The 18,002-nt window shown below is 34.9% G+C and overlaps 1 protein-coding gene across 4 annotated transcripts in view; it reads right to left on the bottom strand.

Annotated features, from left to right (window-relative positions):
* Positions 1–6,412: 6,412 nt before the first annotated feature.
* Positions 6,413–18,002, bottom strand: part of PTBP3 (polypyrimidine tract binding protein 3) — an 89,373-nt gene continuing 77,783 nt past the window's right edge. For all 4 annotated transcript variants that reach the window (XM_072959929.1, XM_072959927.1, XM_015248349.3 and 1 more), the window contains exons 11-14: positions 15,479–15,571; positions 14,560–14,776; positions 11,776–11,853; positions 6,413–11,625 (exon numbers count right to left, since the gene is read on the bottom strand). In XM_072959929.1, the coding sequence (XP_072816030.1) occupies positions 11,493–11,625; positions 11,776–11,853; positions 14,560–14,776; positions 15,479–15,571 (521 nt within the window). In that variant the 3' untranslated portion in view covers positions 6,413–11,492. The remainder of the gene's footprint in view (positions 11,626–11,775; positions 11,854–14,559; positions 14,777–15,478; positions 15,572–18,002) is intronic.

The following is an 18,002-nucleotide window of genomic DNA, read 5'->3' on the forward strand; positions in this document are numbered from 1 at the left end:
TTAAGTAAAACTTAAACTCATGTCCACTACGTATGAGAATTGTTTTTAACAATTTAAGAATTTTGCTGCTCAAACCTCAATTCTCTTTTTCCTGCACAAACAGCACAGGCCTCAGTCAATAAGATGAAAGAATAAACAGCTTTTCTGGGAGTCTGGCTCCCAAGGTCCTCATGTTTCTTAGCAGGGTCACGAGCTCTTAAGGAAAAAATGTGTGCTATGGATTGTGTGCCCTCAAAATTCTCATGTTGAAGCCCTAACACCCCAGTACCTCAGAATATGACTATATTTGGAGATAGAGCCTTTAAAGAGGTGATTGAGGTAAAATGAAGTCAGATAGGTGGGTCCTAATCCAGTATGACTGGTTGTCCATATGGGAGATTAGGACACACACAGAGAAGAAACCAAACCTGCTGACACCCTTGTTCTCAGACAGCTAACTTCGAGAGTTTGAGGAAATAAATTTCTGCTTTTTAAGCCACCCCATTTGTGGTCCTTTGCTGTGGCAGCTCTAGCAAACGAATATATTGTGCAAGGGGATATTTTGGCTTCCTTGGGGTTGATCATATCTGGGAAATCTATGCTTTTGGGGGTCATCATGGAAGAAGTTATGGCTACCCCCAAAAATGTATAGTTCAGAGGCAATAGTTTCAGTAAGGGTAGGGACCTGTGAATACATACACCTCTGAAAGATAGATGTGCAATTGGAGTTTGTCACCGAACTCCCAAAGCCCTGAAGCGGAGCAGAGGGTAGGGGTTTTGGTAGGTTGAGGCAGGGCCCCCATTTCCTTCTGTTTTGACTCAGCAACCTGTTTATTTCAGTGATCAGCTGGCAGCTTGGCTTAGACAAGGTGTTGGTCTATCAACAGACCAGTTTGCTGCCTACAAAGTCACCAGAAGTACCAGGGTTCTACCTGTCATGGTCTCAGTAGTTTTATTTCAAGGGTGAAGGATAGGGACTGCCAAGGGAAAAAAATTGGGAGCTGGCTTCACCAGATGCTCCTACCAGCTGTAAGGAATCGGCAAATCTGTATTTATTCACTTTATTTATTAATCTACTGTACACTGGTCTCTGCATGAGGGCTTTGTTTAAGGAGACTCTGCTTGCTTAGGGAATACGGGTTACCGCTAGAAGCCGGAAATGTCTCAAGTCTTGATGCCTTTCTTTGTGAGAATTTAAACTAGTCTACAAGTGAGCTAACTTGTCATATGCCAACCACACAGGCTAACAGTTAATTCTGTAGCTGTAAGAACTATATTTTTGAAAAACAAAACAAAACTGGAAGCATGAACTGAAAATACAGATCTTATGCCTGTTCTGGAAAATCTGGGGCTGATAGCCACTGTTCTTAAACCATATAGGGAGATGTTTAAAAACACTAGATGTCAGTGAGTCTGGTAAATTCCTTAGAATTAGTTCATAAGCTAGTATCATGCTGAAAGAAAGGACATACCAGAACTTTATACACTTCCCTGACGGCATAGCTAGAGTAAAATTTACCACTTTGAACCCTCTGGTAAATATATTTGTTTATCAAATCAGCCTACTCTAGTCGCACAGGAATAAGAGGTATAGGGGTGAGAGAATCATTCAGGCAATCCTAAACCTTTTTTTTTTTCTGAAGTAAGTTTTTATCCTACGTAGTTTTATTTCATTCTCAAGCCCATATTTATTGTTTTTGTCATAAAGGATAGAGATGCAGTGGAAATCCTTAGGATAAAGAAGGCAATCAAAGCAGACAGCTATGATTAACACATCAAAAATCTTTAGCAGAAGAACCAGAAAATAAAACCAAAGATAGCATTAAAAAAAGTCATTAATGAATTAAAAAATAAACTTCTTTGAAGGATCAAAACAGGTGAAAAACAGGTCCTTTGAAAATTCTTCTGGCAAGATGGCTAAACAAAGGGAAAAGGCACAGCTGAAAAAAAAACCAGCAATTAAAAAATAGCTATTATTACCAGTTAGACAGAGATTTTTAAATGTTATAAACTTTTTTTTTTACCAGTTTGAAAACTACTATATAAAATGAACTAACAGATAATAATCTTCCAAGTAGAAGGGGAGAATGAATAGGGCTATAGGAGATAAAACACTGAATATGAATTGTGTAATTTAGGTGACAGGAATATGAGTATCATTATACTAGTCTGTGGTTTACAAATGTTTGAAATTTCCCATAAAGACACAGACTTAAAAAAAATCAAGGTGAACAATTTTTTGGAGCATAATAGTTAACACAATCATTTCAAAAACAGGCAAGTGAAAGAATCAAGCATTTATCTTGTCTTTCCCATAGAAACTGTACCTCAGAGTAACCAAATAGTAGATTTGGGGAAGTTTCTTTTATTATATAAAAGTAAACTAAACAAAGCACGCAAAAGGAATGGTAGAGCTTTGCCGTTTTGCAATTGCTAAATGGTAGTAGATCTACGTGATGGTCAATGGTTACTACCATCACAAGAAAAGACATATTACCTAAGTGCCCAGTGCCATCTATACAGCATTCCTGGGGAAGAGAGAGGGGGGGGGGGCAAGCAGGTAGTAAGGAAAGAACCAGCTCCCAATTTACAAAATCTGAGGTGGGGACATATATTAAATAACACCATGGGGACATAATCAGTGAAATCCAGATTGTTAGAATTTTCATGGAACAAAGAGCTCAGTTCCTTCAACAAATAAGTTGCAAGAGGAAAAAAAAAAAAGGATGAAAAGGGAAGCTATTAAAAGACCATATCAAACATCGCAATGTGTACATAGTGAAATACATACTGAAATGTTTAGAGGTGAAATTATATGACTGGAATTTGTTTCAAAATAATCCAGGAAGTGGGATGAAGAACAGGTGAGAGATTGGCCACTAGTCGCGGTTGGGTGCTGGGTACATGGGGCTTCATCATACTATACTAATTGGTACATGTTTTAAGAATCTTAATGACAGGAAGTTTTCCTAAACCTTATGTATAAAAGTCTCTTTTTAGGATGCTAGAGAGCTAGGTAGATCTTTTTGGCTATTCTTAATGGAAATATGTAAGGGTTTGACATCAAACAGCTTACCAGATCAAGTTATATTTGCAAAAACAAAACTAAAGTGTACTAAGGAAATCTTTTTTTAATCCAGTGGGATGTAAAACCTTTCAAAGATGTAAAATTTACTCAAAAACACAGTTTGTATTTTTTGTTTTGTCAGAGAAATACAATATATACGTATGCGAGAGAGTGTCATGGTGAAAACTCAGGACGTGGTATCTTGAATACTTTATAATACAGTCTTTCTTACTGGGTGGAATAGTCAGCTGATCTAAGCAGCAAGGAGAATGGTTTAGCTCTTGCTCAATTACAATCATTTTTCAAAATCCTTTTAATTGAAGTATACTCCACAGGTAAATGTACAAATCCTAAATGTACAGGCTCAATGAATCATCAGAAAGTAAACACACCTGGGTAACTAGTACAAAGGTTAAGAAATAAAACATTAACCACAGACCAGAAATCTCTCCTCACACCCTCAGATACCTTCCCAAAGGTAACCACTATCCTGTTTCTGAACTTGATCTAAATAAATTATACATTATATATTCTTTTGTGTATGGCTTCCTTTGTTCAACATGACGTGAGATTCTTCTCCAAAGCTTTTATGCAGCTTTATTGTTTTCATTTGTATAAAATATTCCATTATACAAATGTATCATCATGAAATTTATCTCTAATAGTACCTGTTGCCCTAACACATACTTTGTCTAACATTAATATAAGTAACACCGGCTGTCATTTAGTTAAAGACAGTCTCTTTGGAGGTTAGCATTTGCCACTTGCTTTCTGCAGGATCAAGGGTGTAGCAGTTAAATCTGTAACTTTAGGCATAGGATATAGGTGCTTACTAACTGCAGGCAATTTATTCCAACAAAACCATTGATTTTTTCCTGTTCCTGGCTATATCCTTAGAACAAACAGGAATGAAAGAAGATAGATACAGGGATCTTTATGGAACATAGAATCATAATGTTTCCTGCTTAATTATACTTTTTCACATCAGCAGAGGCAGGCGTTCTGCATCCAAACCCAATGATTTCAAATGCGCTGATTCCAAGAAAAGTGTTACTAGAATTTTATCAGTTCAGTATAAATTGCTTTGATAAGAACAGTGAAGAGTTTCCATTAGAAGTTGAAATAGGAAAGAAATCTGTCGATGTAGGATCAAATAGCACACGAAGTGGGTCTAATACTCCTAACCATTCCTAATACAGCGTCCCAGCTCAGTGATATGCAAATGTTGGGCAATAAAAATTGAGCACAGCTTGCTGAATGGTGTTCTCTTTATTATTTCTGCACTGTTCAAGTAACGGCATACGTCTTAGAAAAGACCATTGCTCTGAAATGGCTTATTTTTGAGAGTAAAGGATAGATAATTATTGCAGGGTGTATGTTCCTGCATGTTCATAATCAGCTGTACAGCAGCTTCAGCCGTATGAATTCTGACTAGAATGGCCTAGAGAGAGTCCTCATGATCCATTTTGAGGGCTTCCCATTGAGGGCAAGAGTTCAAGACTATTTGATTTACAGATTCCGGCTGGTATTTCCACTAGACCACACAGTTCTAAAAGGTAAATCACCATGTCCCTAACTCTTGGTTATTTCCCCAGCACCTAGCTCAATTCTGGTACAATTAGTACTAAGGGAGATGGAGGAGTGATTTTTATTAAAGTGATCTAGGCTGAATTGTGTCCCCTCAAAATTCTTACGTTGAAGTCCTAAGCCCCGGTATCTCAGAATGTGACTGTATTTGGAGGTGGGGCCTTTAGGGAGGTGATTAAGGTAAAATGAGGTCAGATGGGCGGGCTCTAATCCAAAATGGTGTCCTTATAAAAAGAGATTAGGACACCTACACACACAGAGGGAAGACCACGTGAAGGCACCAGGAGAAGATGGCCATCTACAAGTCAAGGAAAGAGGTCTCAGAAGACATCAACCCTGCTGACACCTTGACCTTGGACTTCTAACCTCTAAAAAAGCTGTAAGAAAATACACGTCTGTTGTTTAAGCTACCAAATCTGTGGAACTTTGTTATCAGTCCTAGCAAAGTAACACAAATGGTAACTACATTTTTTAAAGAGTTTTCTCAAATTTACAACTTGAAAGTACACTTTTAGTTTAAAATTTTCATAAGTAGGTAGGCATTTTTACCCTTCAGCAGACAGAAACACCTCCACCATGTATGCAAATGCTTTTCAATTGGTTCTGGCAATTCTCAGAAGAGGACATAACACCCCAAATCCGTGTATAAACCTTCTGGATCATAACCCTCACAGCACTTGGGCAGGACAGAACTGCAACCCCTGGGTGCAATGGAGAGTGCTGGGTAATGTCAAGGAGACCTGCGTTCTAGTCCAGACCCTGCCATCAACCGGCATGTGGCCTTGGGCAAGTGACTTCCTTCTCTGTGTTGCTTATCTTTAAAAAGTGGAAATTGAACTTGGTGGTCTCTTAGATCTATTTATACTCAAAACTGTGTGACTCACTGATGGTTCAAAGCCCTCCACTGTGTAAATAAGCATTTCAAGGTCAAGCAAGTTTATAAAAACCTATTTGGCCACAGGGTTATTTTCTCTTTTCCTGATAAAAATGCCTCATGCTCAAAAAAACTGATCTAGTTACATTTATACTTAATGAAGAACAAATTTTATATGAGCCAGCAAAGATCAGTAGTAGTCACCTAGTTTTCTATTCCATTAGAAATAAATTCCCACTTCCAAAAGATCCTAGAGTAAAAAATTAAATGACTGCTTAGACTCCTACAATCCAATACCGCTCTGAAGAACCTCGAAATAAAACATCTAAGGAAAAGCAAAATATAGGCAGCTCGTAACTATGTTACCTTTTAATTAAAAAGAACACAAACTTGGTTTGAGATCACACCGCATGTCTCAAAATTTATGTATACCAACTCCATAAGGAAGCCAAACATTGAACTGGAAGGTGTTCCAACTCCTGCTCGGCACTGCACATATGTCGTGTGTGTGTGTGTGTATGAGAGTGTGAGTGACAGAGAGAGAGAGAGACAGACAGATACACCTAAAGAGAGCGAAAGACAGCACTCACGAAAATGTGCCAACAGGTACTTGTACTAAGGTGGGGGGGTGACACTGAAGAAGCTGCATTACTGGACACTTAGAAAAGCACTTCATTTCTCAAAATGAGAACTGTTCCTTAATTAAAAGAGAGGTGATTAGTTGACTTAAGGTTTTTCAGTTTTTAAAGTTGTATGAATATAGCAGTGCTTGCTATTCTCTAGCTATGACAAGTTTGGATGATGGCTATGAAAAAGAAAAGAAAATATGACGTCATTAGAATTACAGGTAAGACAAGGGGAAACCCAAAGTACAGACAAGAACACAGAAAAAAATCTTAAGAGAGTACAGATGTCATGACATTTATTAAAAGGCATGCTACAATGCTATACTTGTTAGGAAAAGAGCTTTGAGATATCAAGTAATAGTCAGCAAATATACAAACCGAACGAAAATGGAATATACTGTAGTGTACAGAAGCTTGAATTAACCATGCACTACGCACTTAGAAAATATTTTTTTTAATATTTTATCTTCTCTTTGCATTTATAACATAATTCACTTCAACAATCACAGAGTCTTTTTCTTCCAATGCCACAAACTGTGTTACAAATAAAAGCTGGTTCTGTTGCTTATCAAAATATACAAGACAACTGATGTTTTATATAAAATCACTTTATATGTTAACTTGTTCCCAAAAACCGTTTTTTTTTTTCCTTTTTTGGCCTGGTTAAAAAAAATGTTGTTACAAATATTTACAGCATTTTCTTCTGTTAGATGAACATTCTTATAAACTGAAAAAAGGGGATTTTATGAACAGACCACGTAAAACACTAGACAACATCAGAGGCTCCTAGCTGTGCTATTTTTTTTTTTCTTAAATACAGTACTGAAAAAACCCATCAAACTCTTGTCATCCTAATCCATTCTGTTCACATTTAAACTCCCATTTTCTCTAAGTAGTCTATTCACCGATAGGAAATAGAAAATAAAGGCCGCTTTGCACTGGGTCTTCTTTCAGAAAGGAGCTTGGGAAAACAATGTTTAACAGAGAAGAGTTAAACCAGAACAGTCAGTCTTTGGTCAGAGCAATGAGGTGACATTTTGATGCAAAACTTTGCTTGGTCAGCAATCTTTATAATTAGTACTTTCTGAATGTCGGATGAATTTTTTTAAAGATCTGGGTAAACAATGGTAAGGAGAAAAAAGGCCAGAGTATGATTTTTTTTAAATGACATCAAAAATAGCTATTTAAATATTTGTTGTTGTAACGACTACATAGATTCAAGAACTAAAAATAACAAGACAACAACAAAAATCTGTTTGCAGTGCTGATTTCAGCTTGCCATAAGCAGCTTTCAATCATGACTATTAACACCAAGGCCACTGGACCAGACAAGTATCCCTGCTCTCTGGAACATATGCCTCAGGTTACAGAAACTAAGATGACTACCACAAAGATTTAGAGCAGCTCTGTTCTCGGACCTGCACGATGCTATACAATGACTATTATGTGATAAAGACAAAACGTGTAACTGAGACTCTACTTTACAGTTACAATTGTTTGCTTGAATGGATGGTCTGTGGGATAACATTCTTTTAAAACTATATAGTATACATTTCCTGAAAACCAGAATACTGATACTACCTTAGTCTCAAATAGGAAGAAAAGATCAATTAAGACTACTGAAGAAGGCACATAAACTTTGGTCCTGTGTTGTTTTTCTCCCTCTATAAAACCCCCAAAACTATTATTTTAGTAATTTTCTATTTTTTAAACCATTCACAACTAGCTGTTAAAATTTGCTCTGAAAAAAGACTGCAAATAGTCTTGTAGATAACCAGCTCTTAAAAGACAGCTGAGTTATATTTTCTTTCAAGGAAAAGTTTCATGCAGTCTAAACTGTATTTCTTCTAGCACAATAGTAGAATATTTTAAGTCCGGCAGTTTTATTCTTGTTAACATATCAAGACAAAAGAAAGGCTAAGAAAAATGCTTTTTACGCGTAGTCATGCTGTCTTTTTGGTTTTAAAAATAGCAGTACACATTAGGTTTTCTCTAAGAGATGGGCTGATAGTTCGGCAGACTTAGGGTTTTTAAGTGACTCATTGGAGAGAAAAACACATACTTTTGAGCTTGTCATCTTTTGTGCAGAAATATTTAGTGGGAACAGAAGAGGAATTACATGATAATATACTCAGTGTATAAACTCTGCTGTCCAGTGACATGGAAGCTTTGAAAAGTTTATATAAAACTGAACAGAGACATTCATGAGAGTTCTTCCAATCAGACGAAACAGAACCTATGGCCACCATTCTAGGTGGAGCCAAAGGAGGCATTACTTTATAATTCCATAACGAATTAGGCAGGCAGAAACTGTGTCTCTAAAACAGAGAGATCTGCAACTTTCAACAACAAAATCAGAAACACCACTACAAATGGCATTATAGAATGAATTTATGGCATTTTGTAGGAGCTACTGTGTAATTCTGATACTCCCCAGTAAGGTATCAAATTAAGATACTGGGTCATTTTTCTATTTGTATCTCACACAAAACACAATTTACTGTAATGTAAGTGATTTAAATCTCAAAGTAAAACTTTTTGGCATAAATTGCTACTGTTAAACGTGTACTGCTATTTTTTAAAGTCCTGAATATATACATATGTTGTGTCAAAGTCAGACACCTCCAAAAGTGGTAAGACAATACTCCTTAAAATAAAGTAAATAAACTTAAAAATAGGATACTATGACAGCTCAACAGTGAAAACAAACAGTGCTTATTAGAAGATATCAAATAAATGCATGCCAAACAAAAATACAAAGATCTAATTTTTCCACTACCCTGATATTTTAAAATCTTTTTACAGAAACTATACCAACACAAATACTGTAGACCTCTATAATTCCAAGAGCAAGTAGCCCAATATGGACAACATCCATGTGCTACAGCTAATTTTAGACACAAATTGACGGTTCCAAACACAACGATTTTAAACAAGAATATCTCATCTTCCAAATCTTAATTTGATTTATTTCGTCAATAAATTATAATGTATGTAATATGCATATGTATGTACAACATAAGAACAGTGTATGTATGTATATACACACACAAATCCCTGAAAAGGATTCAAATGTTCTCAGATATAAAGGCCATTCCCTACTTCAAAATTACATTCAACACCATTATGATCTCCATTCTGCTACAGTTTTGCTACACTTGCACTGAATGTCATGAGTATCAAGATTTAAAACTACACAGTTAACTCAAAAAAAAAAAAAAAAGAAAAAAAAGAAGAAGAAATAATCCAATTTAATATGCCATTGAAAATTACAATAGTGCCTGTATGGAAGGAAAAAAATTAAGCCAATTTTAGGAGACTTCTTAACAGAAAAAAAACTTTTCTCCCCTCCCTTCTTACTCTTTGTTTTGGTGAAAATATTTTTCATAGGTGAAAAAATAAAAACTAGACAAATGATTACATCTATTTATTCAGCCAGTACTAAAATGGGTCAATTTGAAAGGACTCAATGTGGTGTCCTCTTTTGTGTTCCACCAACTATGCTTTTTAACAACCTAAATCTCTTGTAGTCTCTAATTTTCTATAAAATTTCTTTTGTAAAAACCTTCCTGTGTTCAAATTAAAGGCTTGAATGTAGCAAAGAGATTGAGATATTCTTTTAAAAGGTGAGATGAGCCACTCTGAGAATCTGAAAAGTGTAAAAGGGGTGGACAAAATGACCCTTTTAACAAATTCTGCTTTAAAAAAATTTGATCAAGCACTGAAGGAATAATTAACAAAAGCAAATTATCTAATTAAAAAGAAACAATTTTACATTATACAATCACTGAAGCAACATTAAAACGTACTATTACATTCAACCAAAAACAGAGACAGAGTATGAGAAAGAACCCACCTTCTCATACTCCATGTATGTGGGCACTCAGGAATGGAGTTACACGAACAAAGAAAAGCAAGTTCTCACTTGAGTCTATGACAAAAATCAAGTAATCCTGAGACAAATTCTAATGGGTGATAAAGATCAGACAAGATCCAGAAACTGAGCTTGCATTTTATAGCCCCAAACTGGTATGCTATTACTGGCAATGACCACTGCTGGTCACCATGTGAAGAGGCCTACAGGTGTGCACTGAGTTAGTCCCAAAACCATTCACCCGTCTCCACCCCATCTCTACACCAAAGCACCAAAAATTTGAATAGAAACTATTACTTACTGAAAACCACTTAAAACTGCAATTAAAAAAAAAACTTCAAAATCCTTACCAAAACAGGGAAAGAAAAAACAAACGCTCACCAAGCCCACAATATAGCTTTCAAGATACTTAGATAAAACTCTAACCTATTGTATCATAAGCACATAATAAGGCACATAATAAGAAATTAAGTAAATACACAGTAATTCTGAATAAGTATTAGAGATTATAGTGGTACAAAAAACCCTTGAGATTAATTTTTTTCTAAAAGAAGACCTTACCAAAAATAACTTTTAAAAATCTGTCAAACCATATGATAGACCTGAATATTTTCCTTAAGACTGTAAACTTTTTTCTGAAAACAATTATAAAAAAGTAGTTTATAAGTAGGATTATTTTTCTTTTTAAATTTTCCAAGATCATATTATATTACTAGGCAAGTAAGTGTCATTTTGAAATTTAAAACATAATTTTTCCTAATAAAATTATTAATTATTCTGACATCTTAACAGATTCTGATTGGATTCCACTTAATTTTCCAAGAGACAGTTGAGACACTTCATTTTCCAAATAGTCTTAGAAAGTCAAAGATACGCAAAGGAGTGTCTTAGAGTGAAAAAAAAATGGAAAGAAAACATTCATGTTTATAAACTTGCTTCCAATACAACCCAATTTGTTTAGGTATTGTAAGTATCAATATATGCCAAATAATTGATGTAACTTATACATGAACATAATCTGCCACAGGAGTCAAACTTCTGAATCATAAAGTTAAAAACTTGGTTGTAAGTAATTTAAATTACTTGCATCAAGTAATTTAAAAAGTCTGTACGTTTGAATTTCTCAAAGTACAAAGAAGGTTAGAAATGTTGTATAAGGCTGATCTGGACCCAAACTAAAAGAAAGTCTGTCCTCTTGAAATTCAATTTAATATAGGGAATTAAATTATTCAAAAAAATTTTTTTTCCTGAAGGTTATTTTCATAGAAACTATGGTACAAAAGAAAAACACACCTTTGATCACAAATTCGCAGGGGAAAAAAATGGGAAAAGAGAACATCCTGTGATTTTTTAAACATACTCGAATATCAAATTCAGAAAGTTATTTTTGTGAAAGAGGCAGAATTGGTCTTGAGTGCTTCAGTCTATGTCTGAAGGTTTTACTGAAATTATGGTCCAGCCTTAGGAGAAAAATTCACAGAAAAGTCAGATTGTAGATTTTGAGAAGGAAACTCTGAGGTGGTGATTTTCTCCAAGGTCATGGTTATGAAGCTCAATGAGGGCCTGGATTGCTTCTTCCACAGATCCCAACTGAATGAGTGCCATTTTGCGATCTTTCCTGAAAACAGTAGGAGAAATATTAGAAGTATAATAGAATTAATTTTGCCTACAAACTTTTCTCAACCCTAGAAGACTTCATTAAGCTACCTTAAACATTTGCATATCATATTAAATAATGTTAATATATTTCTTGAAAGCATGGACTTACTGAAAAAATTTAAAAGCCTTCACTGAACATCCAGCTTCTGTGAAAAGGTTCTTCAGATCATCCACTGTAACAGAGGGGCTGTGAAAACATCACAGAGAGAGTCAACTATCTTAGCCCCAATTTTCAAATAAAGCAGATTAACTTTTGAAATCATCAAGTCTCCAGAATATCTCAACATGTCAAAGAGAATAAAGCCATGCAATGAAAACATGATTTGCAAGTACCCTGAAAGATGTTCAAGGTTGACACATACATGTTCTCAAACAATGAAATTTTGTCTCAAGTCTTTTGTAAAGACATGGGCAGTATATAAAAAGCAAGAAAATCTTTCTATATTTATTGTTTCAAAAGGGTTATTACCCATACCACTGGCTTCAGTAATTAACTCTAGTATACTATCAAAGCTACTTCCCTAGCTCTGACTTGTCTTCTACAGTCTGGCATTTTCCACTACTAGTCCAGTAGATTTTTAGTACATTACTAGTCCAAGACATTTTCAATTACTTTCAAGGTAATTATGAATAATTGTATGTGGTAGCCAGGTTCTGAGATGGTCCCTAATTACTCCTGCCTCCTAGTATTAACACCCTTGTGTGAATTCATCCCCCATACTGAATAAGGATGTCCTCTGTAATGCTCAGGGTATTGTAGAAATAACACATGTGACTTCTGAGGCTGAGAGACACTAGGACTCCACCTGTCCCTCTCTTAAATCATTAACTTTGGAAGAAACCAGTTGCTGTGTCATGAGGACACTCAAGCAGCCATATGAAGAGGTCCTTGTGGCAAGGAACTGAGGCCTCCTGTCAACAACCAAGCACATGAGTGAGCCACTTTAGCTCCACTTAAGCCTTCACATGTAATCTTGAGGGACTTGGCCAAAACAACTCAGCTAAGCCACTTGGAGATTCCTGACTCACAGTAACACAATGACATAATGAATATTTACTACTTTGTTTAGCTGCTAAGTTTTGGGGTGATCTGTTATGCAGTAGTAGATAACTAATACACTGGTCTATCACATTAGAATCAACAGACTAACAGTAGACTTCCTCATCTGCCAGCAAGGCAGTAGACTCGGATAAAGTAGACTTTATGGATAAACTGCTTGAGACAGAAAGTAAGATAGTGGGGAAATACTGATTAATGGGTACAGAGCTTTAGTCTGAGATGATGACAAGGATCTGCAGATGGATATAAGTAAGAGTTACACAATATGAATGTACTTAACGTGAGTGTACACTGAAATGCACACTCAAAAATGGTTAAAATGGTAAGTTTTAGGTTATGCATTTTACCACAATTTCAAAAAGATTATTATGGAGATTAAATGAGGTAACACATGTGAAACACCAGCATAGTGGCCAGAACTTTGTAGATGATTAAAAAAATAATAATGTCCCTTTTCTCTTCTACCTACATGTCCAAAGTAGGATGCAACCTGAGACCAGCTCCTGGCAAATGTATTTAAGAAGGAGCCTGCTTTAGTATCTTAATATGTTCCTTCTCTCCCTGACTATATTGATGAACTGCTAAATTCCTAGATGCATGTAATCTAGACTCCTCTAGTTTCCTGGCTGTTAGGAGGTTTGAGCCATTGCCCAATTCAAATTCAAGGTTTCTCCATGCAGCCTATCTAACTGGAGACTAGCTAGGAGCCTGGGTACTCAACATGATTTTGAATAATTATTCTAAACCTATTCATCTTCCATTCTCTTTTTCAAAAATGTTCCAGAACTGTACCTTTCTCCATTCACTCAGTCTTCAAATTTTCACACAGCATGCTCAGACATAACCATATCCCACAGCTTTTCCCCATTCCTTGCCAAAGCTTGCCCACTTCATGCATCAGATTAAGCTATACCAAACTGCCATCTTTGCAGGTCAAGGATTTCAAGAATTAAAACAGGGGTTGCCAGGTGCTTTCTTTAAAGGGTCATAAAGTAAATTTCTTAGGCTTTGATGGCCTCACAGGCTCTGCTGTAACTACTTAGCTTTGTGGTCATAGCTCAAAACCAGCCATAAAGAATATGTAAATCAATGAATGTGGTTGTGTTCTGTGAAATTCTATTTATGGAAGCTGAAATTTTAATTTTATATAATTTCCTCAAATCACAAAACTATTTTCCCTGAACCATTTGAAAATGTAAAGATGTAATCTTGAGGGACTTGGCCAAAACAACTCAGCTAAGCCACCTGGAGATTCCTATAGTTCACAGGCCATACAAACACTGATGGATTTGGCCCATGGGCTGAAGTTGGTCGATCTCCAAGTTAGATGATGACTAAAGAACAATTCTGCTGGAACACTGGTTAATACAGAGTGGTCACAAGAAAATAATTTTTCGCTTTTAGTTACAGATATGGCTTTACAACTTGTGGGTAAAAAATAAGAGAATTCAGTTTTACCAAATTCTTAGATACATAAATTATTTGATTTTGCTATGCTGATTACTAAAGAGTCTTTACTTCTACAAAGGGATAAACAAGTATGTATCAATGGAATATTAATGCATAAATGTATTTTTGTTCTTTTATAACTGAAAGGTAACTAGTTTCTAATTATTTGGAAAGAAAATTTTAAAATATTGCTATCTTTCACTTCTGGAGTGTATGGTTAGAGATACAACCTTCTTAAGACATAACAGCAAATAATCATCTTAACAAGAAACTAGTGAATAGGACAGCTGCTACATTAGAGTAATTTTAGAGTTTTTACCTCCCCAAATCATATACTGTAGATTATTAATCATCTAAATGAACACTAACTAATTAGATACATACGGGATGTTGGAAAGATGCAGAGTGGCTGATGGTGGAAAAATATTCTGAAAGTTTTTAGATCCAGGCTTTTTAAAACGATGCAAAGGACTATTGCTAAAATCCTTAGTCAGACCTTGGTCTTCTTGTCCCTCTCGAGGAAGCTGAACTGCTTGATGTTTGGACAGAGTAGCACGAAGCACTTTCCCATACAGTCTCTGTCCGCTCAGATGGTTCATTGCTGGTGCACAGAAAGATAATAAGGAAAGTGTGAGTATTAAGATAGAGTCTCTATAAAACTGTCTATCATAAATTCTCTTTATTTAGTCATAAAAACTCCAACATATGGAAATGCATTAAATGACTTTGTTTCACTACCACAAAAGAAAAGCCACACAACAAAAAATAATTATTTTCCTAGCAGAGTGCTAGGAAATTCCAGTGTCTGGAATATAGCAAATGCTCAGGAAATAGTTATTGAATAAATAAGTTTAATCTTTAAGCAAAGCACTTTTTATAAAAAATCTGAGTAGTAATATTTCAATAGCCACTATAATAATGAATGGTGAGACCATGGAATGACACTTCCTTCTACCATTATTAGGAAGTTTGCACAAACTTTTAAGCCATGCAACAGTTCAAGAAAACTTAATTTGAAAGAAAAACAAACAAACAAATAAAATGAAAGAAAACAAGTCATGTTTATTAGTTTAAACTCAGTGGAAAAATCCAAGAGTCAAAACTCTAAACATAATATGTTCAAATAGATAAATGAACTTCAAAGAGTAATAAATATCTTTAAATCCTGAAATATAGGCAGATCCAAATAATAATGAAGAAATTATATTAACAGAAGGAGGTACACTTCCTACTAGCTATCAGTTTATTTTATAGGAAAATTCACATACAAAGGCAGTAAGTCATGATCATTAATCACTAGTACCTAGCTGAGCTTGATTTGCATCTGCCATCTGAACCAAGGCATTTTCTTTCTTATTAAACATTATCTTCACTCGATGTACATCACCATATACTCCTAATTAAAAAAGACAAAACAAAACAGTTTTTCAGATTGACTGTGCAACGTTCAATTAATTTTACTAATATATTTAAAGAAAGCTTCTTTCCTCATACTATATACTTTCTCTGGGCAATTTCATACATATGCCCCCAAATTTGTATCTCTTTTAGGTTCCAGATTTACTAATCTAGTGCCCCACTTCACCTGGATGTACCTATCATAAACACTTCTAATTTAATATGTCCCAAACTGATACACCTCCCCTTTCCTGTCCTCTCCAATGTCCATTTACTCTGTTGATGAACAGTACCATCATGCATGTATTTGTTTCAGTCAGATACCTGGGAGTCATCTTTTGACTTACTCCTTTCCTCAAACACTTAGATCTAATCACCAACGAGTACTTACTACTCATTGATTCTATGGCCTAAATATCTCTCACATTTGTCCACTTCTTTTCATTTTCACTACCGTCAAATCTATTATCACCATTTCATATCTCGACTATCAGAATAGCCTCTTAATTGATCTTATTACATCCGATTTTTCTATACTAGTGTTCCTGAAAATGGGTCTTACATCCCAAAGGGAATACAAAATGATTCATTGGAGTAAGGGAGGAATATAAGCTGTAATTTATACTGATTTGTTTATATAAACCAATATGAAAAACTATATTTTACTAATATTTAATATATAGATGAAATTTTAGGCAGAAGTTTCTACACTATGAAGGGCATTCTCTCTTTTTTTCATTTAGTGTATTAAAATATATTGCCGTTTATGTGGAAGAGGGTATCACCAATATTGCAAAAATAAGACTCTTAAAATAGCAGCATCATTATCATACTTTGTACTAGGATGAGAGAATGACTATGTCCATCTTCAAGGCACACAAAGGAGTGCTGGTTATCTTGTGGGCAAGCACCTAAGAGCAACTGAACGTAGACATGAATGGTACTCGTAAAATTTAAAACAAAAAGACAAATAGTCCAAATTTGCTGTACTTCTCAGAAATGACAAGTTGCTAAAATAGACATTCTTTAAAAAATAACATACACTTTGTTCTTTAAGCTGTGGCTGATACTTTTCTAAATGAGTGAGAAATTAACTACTTTTGGAAATAAATGTGCTCTGGCTATTGAAGAGACATGAAAATTTATCATTAATACACAATTTTATTACTAAAAATTACATAAATGTGTCATGAATAAAAACTTTTATAGTAACTGCAAATGGGTATGAAGTATCTCTCTGGGGTGATGTTTTAAAATTGGACTACGGTAATGGCTGTACAAGTCTGTAAATTTACTAAAAATCATTCATTGAGTTTCATACTTAAGGCCAGTGAATTGTATGGCTGTAAAATATACCCCCAAAATGCTGTTAAAAAAACCTAGTACCAACTCAAAAAACTTGAAATAGTTTTCTACCCTATTAGAAATTCTTCCAAATGAAGAGTACTAGTGAGTTTTAACCTCATTATTCTGATGCAACAGTTTTCAAGATCAGTTAATTTTATAAGCGGAAAAATGAAACTTTTCTAGGTAAAGTACAACAAAACTTAGTAGACTGGGCTGAAAAATTAGCATCATAATTAATTAGGTAAAGTGACAATGAAACACTTCCATTCTATCACATATTGTTACAAGGTGTCTTTTTCAGTTATGACAACCATTAAGATCAAGTACTAAAATAAAATGAATTCAGAATCAGAACTTGGAATATTGAATCAAAATAAAAAAGATTTCTGAAAATAATGACGCATCTTAAATTACATTTCTCACTAAATGCTAGTAATTTTTTAATTTTAAAAATCATTAATAATCATCAGAATATTAAATATTGCTTATTTCATTGCTTACATTTCTGTTTATATTGATTATACTATACATAAAGAATATAGTAAAAGATGTATTAAGTTATGAATAATTAATCATATACAGATTAGGAGTACATGCTAAATATTTTTTTAACTAATAGAGGTACGCTACTATAAAGTTCGAAGATTACTTTTAAAACCTGAATCTCTTTATGCCTCTCTCCTGCTTAAAACTATTCAATGGATTCCCACCACTCGTAGGTAAAAACCAAGCTCCTTAATATAGCTTACAAAGCTCTGAATGACCTTGCCGCAATCAGCCTGTCCAGCTTCAACATGTCTCTCCCTTACATCCTCCATCGGGCTTCCTTCATTCCTGTGTTCCAGGACTTCTGTCTCTCACTGCTAGTATCTGTGAAAGGACAGGAGTCCTCCCTTTCTGCCTGGCTAACACTTACTCATTTTTCCAAGTCAGTTTAACTTTCATTTTTATTGGTACATTGTCTTTGTTTTCCCTCAGCTAAGTTAGGTCTCCAAGCTATATGCTCCCATTATAATCTATCTCGCTTTTTATAAAACTTTGTCTTAACTGTAATCACTCACTAAATATTCCTTGCTATTCTA

This window comes from Vicugna pacos, chromosome 4, assembly GCF_048564905.1.
Source record: "Vicugna pacos chromosome 4, VicPac4, whole genome shotgun sequence".
Classification (NCBI taxonomy): Eukaryota; Metazoa; Chordata; class Mammalia; order Artiodactyla; family Camelidae; genus Vicugna; species Vicugna pacos.